Raw genomic sequence first — 15493 nt, 5'->3', positions numbered from 1 at the left:
GCCGCCCTGCAGGTTCTTACTTGTGCTTCTCTTAGGAGTGGTAACAAGAGCGTCTTCCTTAGATTTTGGAGTGCCGGGCATATGCATAATAAATGCAATAATGACTCTACGCCCTTGCCACAAAGGCGACAGTTTGATGTTGGCCAGGTCCGCAGCCATTTGGGGGTGAGGTCTTTGCTCGAGAACAAACCCAGCCTCAGAAGGCTTAATTTCCTCTTGTAGTGATCCCTAAAACAATCTTGCAAGTATGGCTGATGTTTCAGATGGTTATATGTTGGTAACACGATCCAGGCGTGGCTTTTGCCAGCCACTGCGCCTTTGTCCATTATCAGCGATGCTTGTTTGATGGCTTTGTTGGTGATCTATTTAAAAATGTTATAAGACACGGGTGAAAGCCAAACTTCTTCCAGCTTTAAAGACTGAAGCGCTTGCCTAAGGGACTTATATGTTGAATTCGAGAACCCAGCCTGTTTTTCGAACTCTAGCCAGCAGAGGTGGGCAAGTGAGTTGTCTTCGGCGTCCCTCATACGCCAGTAATATTTGGCCAAGGCTCCTTGTCTTGCCGGAGTCTGGTTTGTTAATCCATATTCCAGACGTATTTGGGCCTGTGAAATGTGTCGCGGGATCGAAAAAAGGTGTTTAAACAGTTTGGATTGAGCAAGATTCAGCGCTGTAGAGTCCCTAGATGCCATCAATTCCGAGCCATATGTGAGCGATGGCAAGAATTTAGCAGCTACGATCTTTATCACTTAAATGTTTTTGTATGGTTTTAAAAGCGGAATGCAGTTGTTTGGCTTTTGATTTCCCCTGTTCTAAATGATGTTTGTACTTTAGTTGGTAATCAAGTATGATGCCCAGGTATTTGTATTTATCAACCTGTGTTAATATAGAAGAGTTTATCCTCCAGACACATTTAAGATGTTTCTTTCGGGAACTGGAGAAGCATAGGATGTTTGTTTTTTTGAGGTTTATTGTGAGTTGTGCTTTGGAGATGTATAATGCGAGTTTGGAGATCAAGCGTTGTAAGCCAAGCGTAGTTTGTGAGAGGAGCACAATGCTGTCTGCGTATTGTAGACTCACTATAGAGGTGTTTGTCCCAATTTCGGTGGGTCCCCCTGAATTGTGCGTAGGTCACTTTCTAGGTCTGCGGTGTAGATGCTGAAAAGGCTGGGAGCCAACACGCAGCCTTGCTTTAGTCCGTTAGAAGTTTGATATTTCTTTGTTAGGCATCGTCCATCTCCTTTTTTTATTTGTACCCAGGTGTGTGAGTATAGTTCGATGATTGCTCCCAATAGCTTTGGCGGCGCACCCCAGGCTTTCATTTTGGCCTAAAGTTTTGATCTGGCCACTTTATCGAAGGCCGCTTTTAGGTCCAAAAAACAAGTATATAGCGTGGAGGAGTTATTGATAGCCTTTTTAGCGAGAAGGGTTAGTGCGGATACATTTGTTAGAGTACCCATTCCGGCCCTAAAGCCTGTTTGTGTCAGAGGGATTATCCCTTTGCTGTTGACCCAAGACTCCAGTTCTACCAATAGGTTTGATGCGTAGATCTTGGCCTCCACGTCTTTTAGTGCTATTAGCCTATAATTGTTGGGATCTGATCGGGACCCTGATTTGAATATGGGGTGTAGAATGCTGCCCCTCCATGAATCAGGAATATTCCCGGTCCTTAAGCTGTGAGAGAACAAAGGGGATAGTTGACTTGCCCAAAACAATGGGTCTTGCCTAAATAGGGCGTTGGGAAGGCCGTTTGGTCCGGGGGCCCCGTCTGGTCTCAAATGTTTTATGGTCTTTGAAACCTGCGCTGGTGTAATCTGGTCAAATTCTCCAGTTAAGTCCTGTGGCGGTTGATTGCAGGTGTCTTTGGATTGAGAAGACTTAGCTTCTGCCATTGATATCAGGCTTGGTGTTGGGCAGGGCTCGGAGGTGGTTGCGAATGTGTTGTCTGTAGATGTATCATACGTAAAGTTGTAAAGAAAATTAATGTGAGTGCCCCAAAGCTGATCGGTCAACTCCGAATTGAACTGTCGGTGTTTGCCGTTAAGCATAAAATAATTTTTTGCCCAGAAATCTTTGGAATTTCGTAGTTTAGTAGCATGGAGTATAATGCATTGTAATTTTTCCTTATACTCTTGCTTGGCCAATTTGGTCTCACGTTTTAGCACTTTTTTTAAGAATTCAATTTTTTCCAGGGTTTGTTGTGATAGTTGGGGGTCCTTTTTACGTTGAGCCCTGAGATACAAGTTTAGTTGCTTTTTTAATAAGCGCAGTTTTGGAGTGTACCATTTCCCTCCTCCGTTTCTTGTTGTTCTGTGTCCTCTGTGGTTGGTTTGGTATTTTTTCTTTATGTTCACTACGAAGGACTCCCAGGTCTTTACTATGTCTTTGGATAAGGCTGGTGGTGAAAGCAATAAGTGGCATGTCTCCATTAAGTTGGAAATGTTGTCTTCTTTCCAATTTAATCTTTGCAGGTTAAAAAGTTGAGTGTTCAACGTTAAAGGCTGCGCTTGCTCGGATTTATTTAGTAGGATTGATATTGTGAATGTCTGAGGGTAATGGTCGCTTTCACCCAGTTCCAGAATGTGGAAGTCTTTGATATGGTGGAATAGGTCGGGGTCGGCCAAGGTATAGTCTATCAGTGATCCTGAATTCCTAGTGACCCTCGTTAAAGCGGCTGGTCTTTCAAGGTGACCCCTTCCGTTTAGTGTGTACAAGTGGAGGTCTTCCAGTTCTGCAGCACATTTCCTCCCCATTGCGCTTTGTCTACTTTGGTTACCCTGTCGAAATTCAATGTGGGTAGGAAGAGTTCCCTCCTGGCCTTGCATTAAGTTCATGTTGAAATCTCCTGTGATTAGAATGTTATCACTTGGGTAGGTGGATTTCAATGTGTTAATTGCGGTGGTTAGTTGTTTTATCCTCTTTCCTTTGTGTTTTCCGCCGGGGTGTATGTATAGATTTACGATCAGTAGACCGATGATGGGCGAAATTTCAATTTTGATGCATTGCATCCATGTGGAGTCCAGTTCGATGCGGCTGGCTGACCAAAGGATGTCGGTGGATATGAATGTTGAGAGGCCTCCCTTAGCCCTACCTGGACGTGCCTCCTTGTGAGCCGGGGTAAAAAATTATTTGTATCCCACAAGAGGCGAATTTTTTGTCTGCCAGGTTTCTTGAAACAAAAGTATTTTGTATTGGGTGATGAACTCTATAAAGTCATCTTCCTCCAACTTTGTATTTAGGCCATTGATATTCCACAAACAGATCTTGCAGCCCTGCTCTTTTCCTACAGTTGTTAATCTTCCGCTGGTTCATTCTACCTTCCATTTAGTTGGTGCCCGGGGAGCTTGTTGGTGACTATCAAATGTGGCTGCCTCCAGGTGGGCGAGTGTAATAGTAATTTGCCTGAATGGATAATCTTTTTCAATGTTGCTTTTTTGATCCGGGCCTTTGGCGCCTTTTAGAAGGCTTCGTTTGGGGCTTTGTTTCTGCAATGGGCTGGAATATCGTGCAGGCTCCACCTTTTTTAGCTCAATGCCCCATAACGCGAATTCTTCCCTGTGTGTCAGGATTGATTCTGTGAAGATGTGTTCGGTCCACGTTGTGATCGTGGAGTCGGGGCCTGTTTGGTAAGGGTTTGGTTTGAACTCAATTGACACCAAGTCACTGGTTTTTAAGTGTCTCAAGCCTGGTAATTCTTCTAGAAGTTTTAAAATGGACCCTCTGTTCAGGATGTCATGAGACCCTCTTGAGCTATATAGCGGGATTAGCTAGAGTTTATTGCTTGGGGTGTGTCTCTTTTAGTCGTCTTCTCTCTTCAGTGTTTGAGAGAACTGTTCCTGCTTGATCTGCCTCTGGATCGAGTATAACCGAGTTAGTTGTGTGTACGGTGCTTGTTTCCTCATGACCATTTGGAACTGTAACTGATGGTGCTTGTGATTCTCCACTAGACGGTTCCCTTGTCTTTTTTACCTTCGTCTTTAAGGGTTTATCTGCGTCTGCTTGTCTATTGTTTGGTGGTGCTTGCATGGAAAAAGTGCTAGATTTAGATTTAATTCGTAGCTCAGTGTCTGTGTTGTTTGTTGGCTCTGAGCTTAGTAATTTGCGTTCTGCTTTCCCTCCTGGGAAATTGAATATGCTGTACACTTTCCTTGCATTCTGGTTTGAACTGGTGCATTCTGTTGGGCCATTCGAGGTAATGGTTGCCTTGGTTGGAGAGTTAACTATTGGAATTATCCCGCGCTCTAACGTTGTTGTGGTTTGGGGTGGGACGTCCTCTGCCTGCTCTTTCTTTTCTTTATCGTTGGAGTCGGTGTTAGTTTCTTGAGGCTGAGTTACTAGCACCCTTCGAGTGTGTAATTTGGTTTTTCTTGCTTTTCTCAGGCGCTTCCTTTCTCTCTTAGTAAGTGCAGGTACCTGTTCAATGTGTTTGCTGCTGATAGAATCGTTTGATGAGGATGCCTGAATTTGCGGGGCTTCCTCTCGGATGTCAACTGGAGTTTGTTCGTCCGCGATCGCTGACGTAGTGGTGCCGTTTGGAGAGGAAGAGTGCGTTTCTATTTGCGTTTCGGGGCTCACTTCGCCACTACAGACGTCGGTTGACCTGCCAAATCCCTCATTGGCGTCTTGATGGTCATTTACTTGGCTGGTGGTTGTCTTCTTTGTCTCCGTTGATGATTCCATGACGGCTCCCAGTATTTGTGTCATCAAACTGGGGACTGTGGCCAGTTTGTCTATTATTTGGGAGCAGTGACAGGTGTAAAAGGCGGTGTCCTTGTTAAGTTGCACCTTTCTTATCATACGGTTTAGGTCCTGTAAATTTGATTCTATACCCTGGACATGGGAGGCCAGGATATTCAGCAGGTCGACTTGCGTATCTAGTTTGTCTGCGTGGTATGACATTGCTACGCCTATGGTTTCCATTGATTTTAATAGTTGCGGCCATATGGTGGCCGTTAGAATGCTGTCCGATGTTTCGCCCTGGGTTTGACTAAGTATAGGTGAAGAGTCGAGGTGCTCGAAGAGATCTGTTTGGGTGTGGTGCTCACGCCAGTGATCGCTCCTTTGCGATGACCTTTTTAAAGTACTCTCTTCCTTGCCAGGACTATCTTCTTTACCATGGCATAGAACTTTTGAGACTGAGAACTGACACGTGCTTAATTTGAGAACTACTGTGTCGTTTGCAGTTGCATTTGCTTCTTGTGACTTCGGAATTTTACTTTGTTCGATTTCTTCGGTTACTGGTCCTACAGAGAGAAAGCTATTGTTTCCATCCATTTTGTCTAGTTCCGGTGTGGATTGAACACTCGTTAGACTAGGGAAATGCACCAGTGACGATTGACTCGGTTTTTGAGTGCAATTTTGATTATGCGGAGAGCCTTCCTCTGTTGTTTTAGAGATCTTTTCTGGACTGACCATGGGCTTTGCTCCAAAAAGACTGAGTCATTACTTGCGTCTGGAGCCTGATGGACTAGGGCACAAACCGTTGGAGGGTAAAATGCTTGTTGAGCCTTGGGAGATGGTTGCTCCGAGGGTCGGTCCAAGCCTTTGACTTGTGGGCTGAACGGATCGCCTGGCCCAGGAGGACCAGATCCCCCGCCCCCAGGACTCCTCCTTATTTTTGTTTTAGGGGCATTACGGGCTCACTTTGACACCTTGAATTGATTAGTGACGATGTTAATTTGGCGCTCTTGTTCATGGGCTCCGTGGCGGAGTTATGTTGATTACTATTAGAATTAGTACTAACATTGTGTTGTGGAAGTTCCACTCCATTCCCAGTGGAGAGTCTTTGACAAACTTTAAGAAAGTCGGTGATTAATGCTCGTTTGCTTGCTTTGAGATGCGAGGCTTGAGTATTAAGGGCAGGAGAGGACATTGCGTCATTATCAGGTTGGCCCTTTTTATTTTCTGATTGTGGGGCCTCTTTGCAGCTGCGGCTAAGCTCTGCGATCCGTGTTTTATCATGTCTTGGGAGGGTTCTGAAAACTCTGTTGAGTTGATGTGTGGCTCTTTCAAGGTTAACTTTTTGGGGCTCTTACCCCTGCCCGCAATTGATCCTTCTTCTGCCTCTTTGGTTGTGCTCGGGGGATCCCATTTACCCTTTTTTGTCTTCCCCTGTGGTTTTTCTGGTGGTTTATCTTCGCCACGTGGCTTACCTAATCTCATGGTTGAAATGCTTAGGATTGACCTTTGTCAGGCTGTAGGGTAGTTCCTTTTAATTGGGAAGAATCTTAGGCAACGGCTTTCGGCGGTGGGACAGACATGGCTGGCCTTCTTTTCAAGTATATTGAAGTTTTTTAAATAATTTGTCTAACCAATTGACTTGTGTGGCTTGTGATGGAGTTGGCAAGTAGTTGGCAAGCAGTTGGCAGGCTGTGGTTTGTAGGGCGCCTGCTGACCGTGGACGGAGTGACTGCGGATAGGGTGATTTGCTGACCACAGAGCTGGACCACTGTTTCGGGACGGTGATAGAAAAGGCAGGGGCGGGGGCGGCGCTAGTAATCAGCTTTTGGGCGAGTTTGAAATAGTTTGAAACAATTTTTTAGGAACAGTTTTTTTCCCAAACTGAGGCGGGGAGCAAGCGGAGCGCGCAGGGGGACCGCAGGCTGGGAGACCTAGTCAAGCAGCCCCCTTGGTCTGCACCCCGGGCTCTTACTTCGCAGCCGCCTCGAACAGCGGCCGCGCTCGCGTCCCTTCCTCTTTTCCTCGCCTCCGCCTCTTACCTCGCAAGCAGATGCAGACACCCGAATGTCGGAACCCCAGGCCACTTCTTCCTTTATAATGGGTTCCAAGTCCCGGATGCGCGGGGGAGGCACAGGGGAGACCTGGGCTTCCTGGGACGCCGGGGGTCTGCTAAGGGAAAGTTGTGGGTGAGGAAGTTTGAGAAGTGGCCTCCTCACCTCACCCCACTGCTGTTCTTCCTTTGCTCCTTTGCCTTGTATTTGCTTTCCTTTGCTTGTATTTCCTTTGCTTGTTTACCCCTTTGCCTCTTTTCAAAGTATGTGCACCACCCTTCGCCTCCCCTCCGCCTTCACCTCGACGTCGCCACTCACCACTCCGCAATCGACGTTTCGACTCCCAGCCTGTCTGTCTGCTCAGCTCAGCTCTCAGGGACTCCCAGAGCACAGGGAGAGCTAAACTCGCCAGCCACCAACCACAGCACAGGTGGTGCTACGTTCCGGTGAAGCAGCGGTCGGCAGATTAGCAAATTAGCAGCCGTCAGGGGAGGCAGCCGTCAGTGCTTCAGGGGAGGCAGCAAGGCGCGTCCGGGAAAGCAGCAAGGCGCAACAAGGTAGCGGCGGGTCCGGGGGGGGGGGGGGGGGGGGGGGTCCAGGGGTCCATCAGCCGATGACCCAATTGTCCGAAGGCGGCGCGCTGGACTCAGGCTTCCAGCGCGGCTTTCCAGCGCGTTTCGGCTCACTGCGGCTCCTGCGGTACGTAGCTTCTCCCACGGGGCTCAATCAACCAGCAAACCGGCGAGATTCCGGAGTAAATCTTAGGAAATCTTTGTCACACAGCCTGTTGTGGCCGTCTGCAGGAGCTTGGTGCTGGGTCCCTTAGAGTGGCCTAAGATATGCTGCAGCTCTTAGGGACCCTCTTTAGTACCAATGCCCTAGCTAAAGGGGTACTACTTACTAGGAACTTACAGAGGCGCTAAAGGCCTGGTCATTTGGGGATCAATTGTCTAAATGCTAATCAAGAAAAGAAAGGTAAAATAATAAGACCCATTCAGCATAACAATAAGATTGAATGCACCAAAGCCATGTCCATAGGATGGTACCTCTAATCGTCAGTAATTCACATCCAATGCGCATCGCCTTGATAAGCGAGCCACACCGTCTGACGTACAACTTCAATTGACTAGCTACCTTGTTTTGGGTAAATGACGTTGGCACTGGAGACCTGGTTAGCTGCAATCCAGTGTACTCCAGTCAAAGGTGCATCAAATACCAGGCAAAATGTAGGAGGACTACCATAACAAAACACCAGTTTTCTACAAGGGGGACCAAGAACTAATAACTGGATGAAACAGAAAATGCTAAATCATAATTTTCAGCAAATTATGAAATTGGGGTTTAGAGCATAAATAAAGAAGAAATAAGTATTCTTGCATCGAATTCTAACAAAAATTGCAGTTTCAGAAAAAATGCCCTGTCAAGGAAAAGCCCAACATTCTCCAGGACCCTATGAGACAAAAGTGATGCAACCAAAATATGAAGTGATGCAAAATGACAGTGCACCATTTTCCTGCAGATACCCTAACTCAGGATGTGGCTGGCAGGCAATGGAATACCCTTAATCTAAAAGGCTCATGGGGCTGGGTTAGTGGAAGGAGTATGGGAGTGCCCGGTTAATTGAGATTTGGTACCATCAATTTTGGGGAGGTGTCTAGAAATCAAAGAACAATAGCAAAGTACAGTAACTAGACTGTGGCTCCACTGGGAGACAAGAGAGGAATACTGGCAAAACACTATAAAAAACTAGAGGCAAACAACATAGAAAATGCAGAAGGGAAAGGGAAAGAAAACTATTGCCCAAGAAAAAACAGATCGAGGGAAACACCTAGCCCTTTGAATCAACTAAAGAGGAGGATTATTGGCAGTTCACATTATACATATCAACAACAAACATACTATGGTCTGTGGTCAATTGAACAGTAGGCCGAAAACGCATTTTGTCAAAGAGACAATATTCTTATGTGCCTTGAGCTCAACTTATTTGAGGGTACCACTTGATAATAAAGGCAGTTGGGCCCATCTCCTGAAAGTAATGAAGTCTCAGCTTGATTTTTAGGTGTTCTGCAAAATTAGGCTCTAAACCCCTGGAAGTGATGATTAATATGTATAAAGCCAGGTTTATTTCTGAGCCCACTTATGGTGCAGGCATATATGGAACTTGTGATTAAACTCCCATACAGGTTAGAGAAAATTGCTCCCTAAACATTTGTCTGTCTCAACCAGTTCTCTGATGTATGTATGCTATTCTGAATTGGGGGTCCTGCATTAGGAGTACTATATAAAGTTATCCTACCTAATGTTATGGCTCTGCGTGGTCAAAGAGGGATGGCTCTCTGCGTGGTCAAAGAGGGAAACCAATCTTCATCTACTTTTGATCTTAGATTGTTGCGGCAGGAAAATGTATTCTATAACCCTGGGCTGACTTAGATTAAGGAGCAATTTGCATTACTGGGGCAGTCTGAACTTTGCCTTCACAGACGCATTTATACATTCCAGAATTTCAGTCGTTACATCAGAATTTTTAGCTAAATTGATAAGAAAAAAAGGAATCTAATCTAGAATGTAGTAAGAGGTGGGTGGCTAGATATCAACTTTTATCAACTACAATTTTTTGGAGCCATATTTCTGTTTTATACCTAATCCCAGAACTATGTTTTATTTGGCTAGGTTTCGCTTCAATACAGCCTATTTTCTGGTCTCCTAGCTTAGAGATTTGCACAGAGAATAAGACCCTGCACTGTGTTCTTGTGATTCAGAATGTGCGCAATCATTGCTACATTTCTTCTTGTTTTATAATCTTTAAATAGTTTCTTGAAAATGCTTTAGTTCCTTTAACTGAGGTCTCTCAACATAGGGAATGCAGACGTGCTCGGTTTTATCTACAATTAATCTAGTCTGAATTTGCATGTATAATGGTTTAAAGCAAACACAAGCTCAGGCTTGGCAGTTCGGGCTGGACGGTTCCCATGAGGCACAGGGTCAAGACTGCTTTGCATATGGCTGGGTCTGAACTGTGGTGGCGAAGTGAGCTTAAGAACGATAATGGATTCAACCCAGATCTGTGACTGGAGGCGAGTGTCTAAAAAGTTTCAGCGCTCTGTAAATCATCTCCTTGTGTATGCTTATTTCACTTTAAATTGGCAGAGTATGCCCAGACGTGGGTCCCTTGCTCACTTTGCCACTGGATTCAAGCTAGCGTGGCGGATGAGGGGTGTTACTCCGAAACTGGTCCCAGGATGCTTGTTTCTGGTCCAGGGAAACCTGGCTTAGCAGGTCTGGCTGGACTGTGATTTGAAAAGGTCTGGGTCTGAATTGGGGTGGCGAAGTGAGTTAAAGATTGATGATAGATCTGTGACAGGGGGTGAGTGTCTGAAAAGTTTCAGCGCTCCATCATCTCCTTGTGTTTGCTTTGTATAATAGTTTATACATCTGTGTCAGCTGCAGTAAGGCTGAGAAACATGGTGAGCAAATGACACGTAGCTGTGGTAATCTGAAATGTGAAATGTGAACCGATCTCGATTGTCTGCATTGTGCTCCATCTAAGTTGATGAATGAAGACCATGTCGTGGACGATTTTGACAACTTAATAGGAGATAACCATGACTTGCTGTCATTAGCGGACGTCTGGAAAACTTTCCTTTTATACTTTTATTTAAGCCACATCATTGATTTGAATTACCCATCCTTCGTCTGATACCTTTTGCTTATGTGATACATTTTTCCTGTTAAGCACTAGGCACTTTTGATGTGCTGCTAATAAAAGACTCACAATCTTCATTTTCTTTTTAAATCTATATATTTTACTCCACAATCTGGATTCTTGTTGCCCTGGTTCTGTTCGAAACGCTTTGCTCAAGTGATGGACTGTCTTTGTGAAGCACACTGTATATTAATTTTTATATATACATTTTTAGCAGTTTAAATGTAATTTCATGTAGGTTTGAGTATTCATCTTTATTTTTAACCGAATAAAGATTGTTTGATTGGTTGACTGACAACACACACCAAGAGGCTTGGGCTCTTTTTTTGTGTTCAGCTGAGTGTAGAGACAATAAAAGTATGATAATTAATGCTATTCTCTTCTACAATGACTTACTTTACTCCATGATGATTTTGTTTAAGCTGCTGAGATTCGGTGGCTACAAAATTGGCAGCTCCTGCAGAGGCCTCACTCTTCACTTTCCCTCAAAAACTCAGTATACAAAGACAAAGACTTGTTAACTCCAGCTGCTTAACACTCACCACATTGGGGTTGAACGGAGGCATGATCCTCTTGTGGTATAGGTCTTCCCAGTTTATCGGGCTGAAGAACACATGATTTTTTATCTCCAGCTAAAAAAAAACAAAAGTCACAGAAAACGGATTAAACCAGGAACTTACCACCTGTAGTCGCAGAGTCCTAGCTTGAACGCAAGTCAACATTGAGCCGTCAATATAAGATTGTTTTGGTAAATACATAATTTGGTCCTGTATAGTATAGTTTCCTTGCTATAGGGTAAAACAGTAACAAAACAGCTGGTTAGAAATAAATGCATCAACATGAACAGAATCCTCCTTCAACATTTTGGGTGCCATAAAAGAAAAAGGAAATTATGGAGAAAGGAGCACTTGCAAGATGCAAATTGGAGAGCTGGTGTTAAAAAATTCCGCTAGAGATCTATGTGGTTGACAAAGGGAAATAAATTAGAGGATCTAAAAAGTAATACATTTACAATTTAGAATAATGTTGACCTGCACAACCGTGAATTAGGGAGACACAAATAAAGGGGCAGGACAATGAATAAGATGAGAAAGACCTGAAGTTCGAAGAGGTATGGAAAAGAGGGACGCAAATACCAGATTTTTTGAATATTTGAAGGTCAAGACAAACCTTGGCAACTGACAACATTTGTTCATAAAAGTTAGAGACTTTAAGTTAAAGACAAGATCATGTGCTGTAAAAAAAAATGAAAAATCAGGCGAGGGATAGGAATTGAAGCTGGGGAATAAAGAGAAAATGGATAAAGAATTTTTGTCTCCTAAAGATAAATTCTTAAACAACGCCACCAAGTGTCCCAAATGCAAACGGTTAGATGTGTGTTAGCAGAGTATGAACAAAAAGAATACAAAGGAAAACAGAAATATTTTTGCATAATCTGCATGAAAGCTGGCTTCACAAGCACATAAGGTAATGGAGGAAAACAGAGTATTACAAAAGAGGGTAGTGGTAAGATCCCACAGTGGCGACCCTGAACACTCCATTGAGAGGTACATTTAAGAGAACGCTTAGAGGGAACTAAAAACATTTCTACTTCGAGATACTCAAAGTTTTTAAAAAAATTAGATAGTAGAGTAAGATGGTTTATCGTGTATAAAGCTATAGAGCTCAACAGTATAGGAAAAGACAAGCTGTGAAGATATGCTTGCTTAAGTTCAGAAAAGGAAATATAGGCTTCTTCTCTCAAGCAGTAAAGAGGTGAGGATCCAGCAGCAGAACAGCCTGCAAGTATGAAGACCTAGAGCAAGGTAACATGCAGCATACATTCTAGAATTTGACAGGTAAGGCAGCAAATTAAGTCAATATTTCTAATGGAGGCTCCTAACAGTATCAAGACAGTAGCTGAACAATAAGACACAGAAGAGCTACAAATTGAAAGATGGAACCTTGAAATATAGTATTAAATATGAACGAAGTTACATAATAACATACAAAATCTGTTTTGGCCCCAAGCCTGCTCTTCTTGTCTTTGTGTAGAAGACCCTGAAGGATGTCACACGCAGCCATTGTCTTTACTCCCTGGAGCTGCAATGGCTTGTGAAGGATGTTATCGTACATCTCAGACACATCCCGACTGTAAAAAGGAGGCTGCCAAGAATGAGAAGATGGAGTAAAAAACAGAAAACAAGGAGAATATGATTAATAATATTAGCAATTAATGGAACATGGCAATTATAGACTGAAATAGACATAAATCCAACAGAGAGGAAAGAGAATGAATATTAAAATACACACAGAAGACGCAAGCTTATGGCATCCTGGTGAGTATACTACGTAAGCCTCAGTACGTGTTATATGTAAAATACTGAGTGTTGGTATTTCAGTTATTATGAATGAGACGAACTTCTAGACAAAGATCTAGAACTGAGCTAAAAGGACATATAGGGCCCGATGTAGGTGGCCCTTTATCGGCCGGAATTTGGCCGTTACCTACCGGTAAATGGGTTTTCAGATGTAGGGGGCCTATATTTTACCGATTCTGTAAATTTACCGAATCAGTATTTACCGATTCAGTATTACCTACACCCCCCCCCTCTATTTTACCACTTCTTAAATACCGATTCGGTATCATTCGGTATTTAAGAAGTGGTAACATTTAATTGCCTACATCGGGCCCATAGTATCTAACGCGAACATATGTCAATTTGAAAATAAAGATGGTGGTCCTTATTACTTCTACATGTCATTCCTTACTACGGTGGCCCTTCTGTTGCCACTACATAGTTATGTTGATGTGGAAGGAATTGAAATCTAGAATTTGATCACCATGGCCATACTGAAGAAAAAAACATCACCAAGCAGCTTGGGATGTCATTATTGGAGTAAGCGTCTGCATCTGGAGGAAGAATTTAAGTCAACCTCATATGGAGAAATAAGACTGAGCTGAGTTCGACTGGATTGTCTATGTGGAAGCTGTAAGGGAGAAGGCGGCCTTCCTCATGCCCTCCCAGGAGGCACAATGCTAGCCTAGCTGCCATGGTTGATATCATGGCAGCATTTTGCTTACAGTGTAAATACTCTGTGAAATGGGACATTTTCAGGGGATGGATACCCAAACATCCCTGTTACGGTGGACAAGGCTTATTCCAGCAGAAATGCATCTTTTTCTTTCCTTCTGAGAAAATCTGAAGGTAAGCTTTTGGTTATCTTATTTAGATCGACTCCAGATTTTTTTTCCAAATCCCTGGACCTAAATCTACTGGCTCTCAGCATGGAAGAAACGACTGAAAGGACTTCACGTTAGGGACTCAGAATGCCATACAAGAACCATTGGTTTGAATACTCATGGCATAAACAAAATGCCCTTATGCAGGAGACTAAAGTCAGTTTCATCGAAACATTCCATAAAGAAGAGTGCAGAAGATCATACTGGAGACTAGTCATGCAGGAAGCGTTGGCACATACTAGGGAAGCCCCAGGAATTTTGGTTACATGAATGAAACAGTAAAAGCGTCCTTTAGCCCTAATAATCAACCTTTTATTGAGACATTTATGGGATTCTTCTGCTGTGTGTCTTTTCCCTTGGGGTTAACATTTACCAATGGAGGCCTTATCGGACAGCAAGTCCTAGAAACGGGAACAAAGGGGATACACTCTTAAAATATATTTTGGGGCCTCCGAACTTGTTGTACTACCATACATTTACAAATCTGACAAAGAAAATGCGATTTTAGAGAGGGAATTTACCCAGACAAGTAGGTCAGGTGAGAGTGGCGCAACAGCAAGGGTGGGCTAGTATGACAGAGAAAATATGTTGCTTCGTGGCAAGGTCTTCCTTTCAGCCTTCTTTTATGTTGTACCAAAACACTACCATATGAATAGGATCTAACTTACCAGGCCATAGAGCATTTCATACAGCACTGCTCCCAGGCACCACCAGTCGACAGTTCGATCATATGGCTCCTTCTTCAGCACCTCTGGGGCAAGATACTGAGAATGAGAGAAATAAGAGGGACTTCATAAAGCACAAGTGGAGAATTAAAGGAGTATCACATTTCTTATGATTGAGTGGAAGTTGTGTACTATTCAGTAATTTATAGGACCAAAAACAATTTCGAATTACTAGTCTAACTTTGTACCATACCCAGGTTTTCAGTACCCCACTGCATGCAAAACTCAACCCCTCAATGACCTACTGCTGCAAAGTCTGCAGTTCTACAGTGGCCTAAGCGCTCAGTTTATCCAATTTTCCAGTGGTATTTCCATATATGCCACCTTGGTTATAAGCGGTTTGGCTGAGTAAGTTTTCTAGGTTTAAAGGAACATTGAAGCACAGTAATCGGATGTTGCGACACACAGGCATTTGGCATGTTTTTTCTCAAGGATGAGTGCCAGGATGCAGGTGGTCCTTTTAACTGCTGAGGCGTACACTTACCTCTGGAGTTCCACAGAAGGTGCTTGTGGTTTCCTCTGGCTCCATCCCTTCCTTGCAAAGTCCAAAGTCAGTTAGGACCACATGCCCCTTTGAGAAGAGAATTAGGAGTATAAAATCAAACCATTAGAAAATTGGGCAGATTCATCTTTCCCAGTAGCATTACAAGACTGTCTAAAATTCACTGTGGGTCATGGTAAAATAAATAGCTCAGTCTTGTTCAGTAGAAATAGTAAAGATACTTTGCACTTAAAGAGAAAAACATGCAGAATGATTATTTGGCTACCTTGATGGTTGCAAAAATGGGTAGATTAGTGTAGCGTCCTCCCTAGTCAGGGTACTCGCCAATGACTATGCCACACACATAGCTTAGTAGAACATGTCTTTATTCTTCTGTGTGTAACCGCAAACTCAACATTCCAAACCTGCATTCAATTCACTACACTCTAATGCTTAGGTCACATTTCTACGGAGTCAATCAGGAGCCACAAAGGTTTAGTCATTACATACTGACACAACACTAACTACATCTCCCCCTTTGTTAAATAAAAATTAAAAAATGTTACAAATATATACAAATAAAGCTTTTTAATGAGTCTATGTGGCACGTTGATCACATTTCCCGACCGT

General features: G+C 43.5%; 1 protein-coding gene across 4 annotated transcripts in view; it reads right to left on the bottom strand.

The window, feature by feature from the left end:
* The window catches only part of SGK2 (serum/glucocorticoid regulated kinase 2), a 459518-nt gene that overhangs the window by 83710 nt on the left and 360315 nt on the right, over window positions 1-15493 (bottom strand). For all 4 annotated transcript variants that reach the window (XM_086932250.1, XM_086932253.1, XM_086932252.1 and 1 more), the window contains 4 exons: window positions 14867-14953; window positions 14326-14421; window positions 12424-12579; window positions 10977-11066 (listed from right to left, as the gene is read on the bottom strand). In XM_086932250.1, coding sequence (XP_086788376.1) covers window positions 10977-11066; window positions 12424-12579; window positions 14326-14421; window positions 14867-14953 — 429 coding nt within the window. The remainder of the gene's footprint in view (window positions 1-10976; window positions 11067-12423; window positions 12580-14325; window positions 14422-14866; window positions 14954-15493) is intronic.

The sequence above is a fragment of the Lissotriton vulgaris genome, chromosome 7, assembly GCF_964263255.1.
Source record: "Lissotriton vulgaris chromosome 7, aLisVul1.2, whole genome shotgun sequence".
Lineage (NCBI taxonomy): Eukaryota > Metazoa > Chordata > Amphibia > Caudata > Salamandridae > Lissotriton > Lissotriton vulgaris.
The sequence above is the reverse complement of the archived record's forward strand: the minus strand, read 5'-3'. Positions and strand labels throughout refer to the sequence as shown.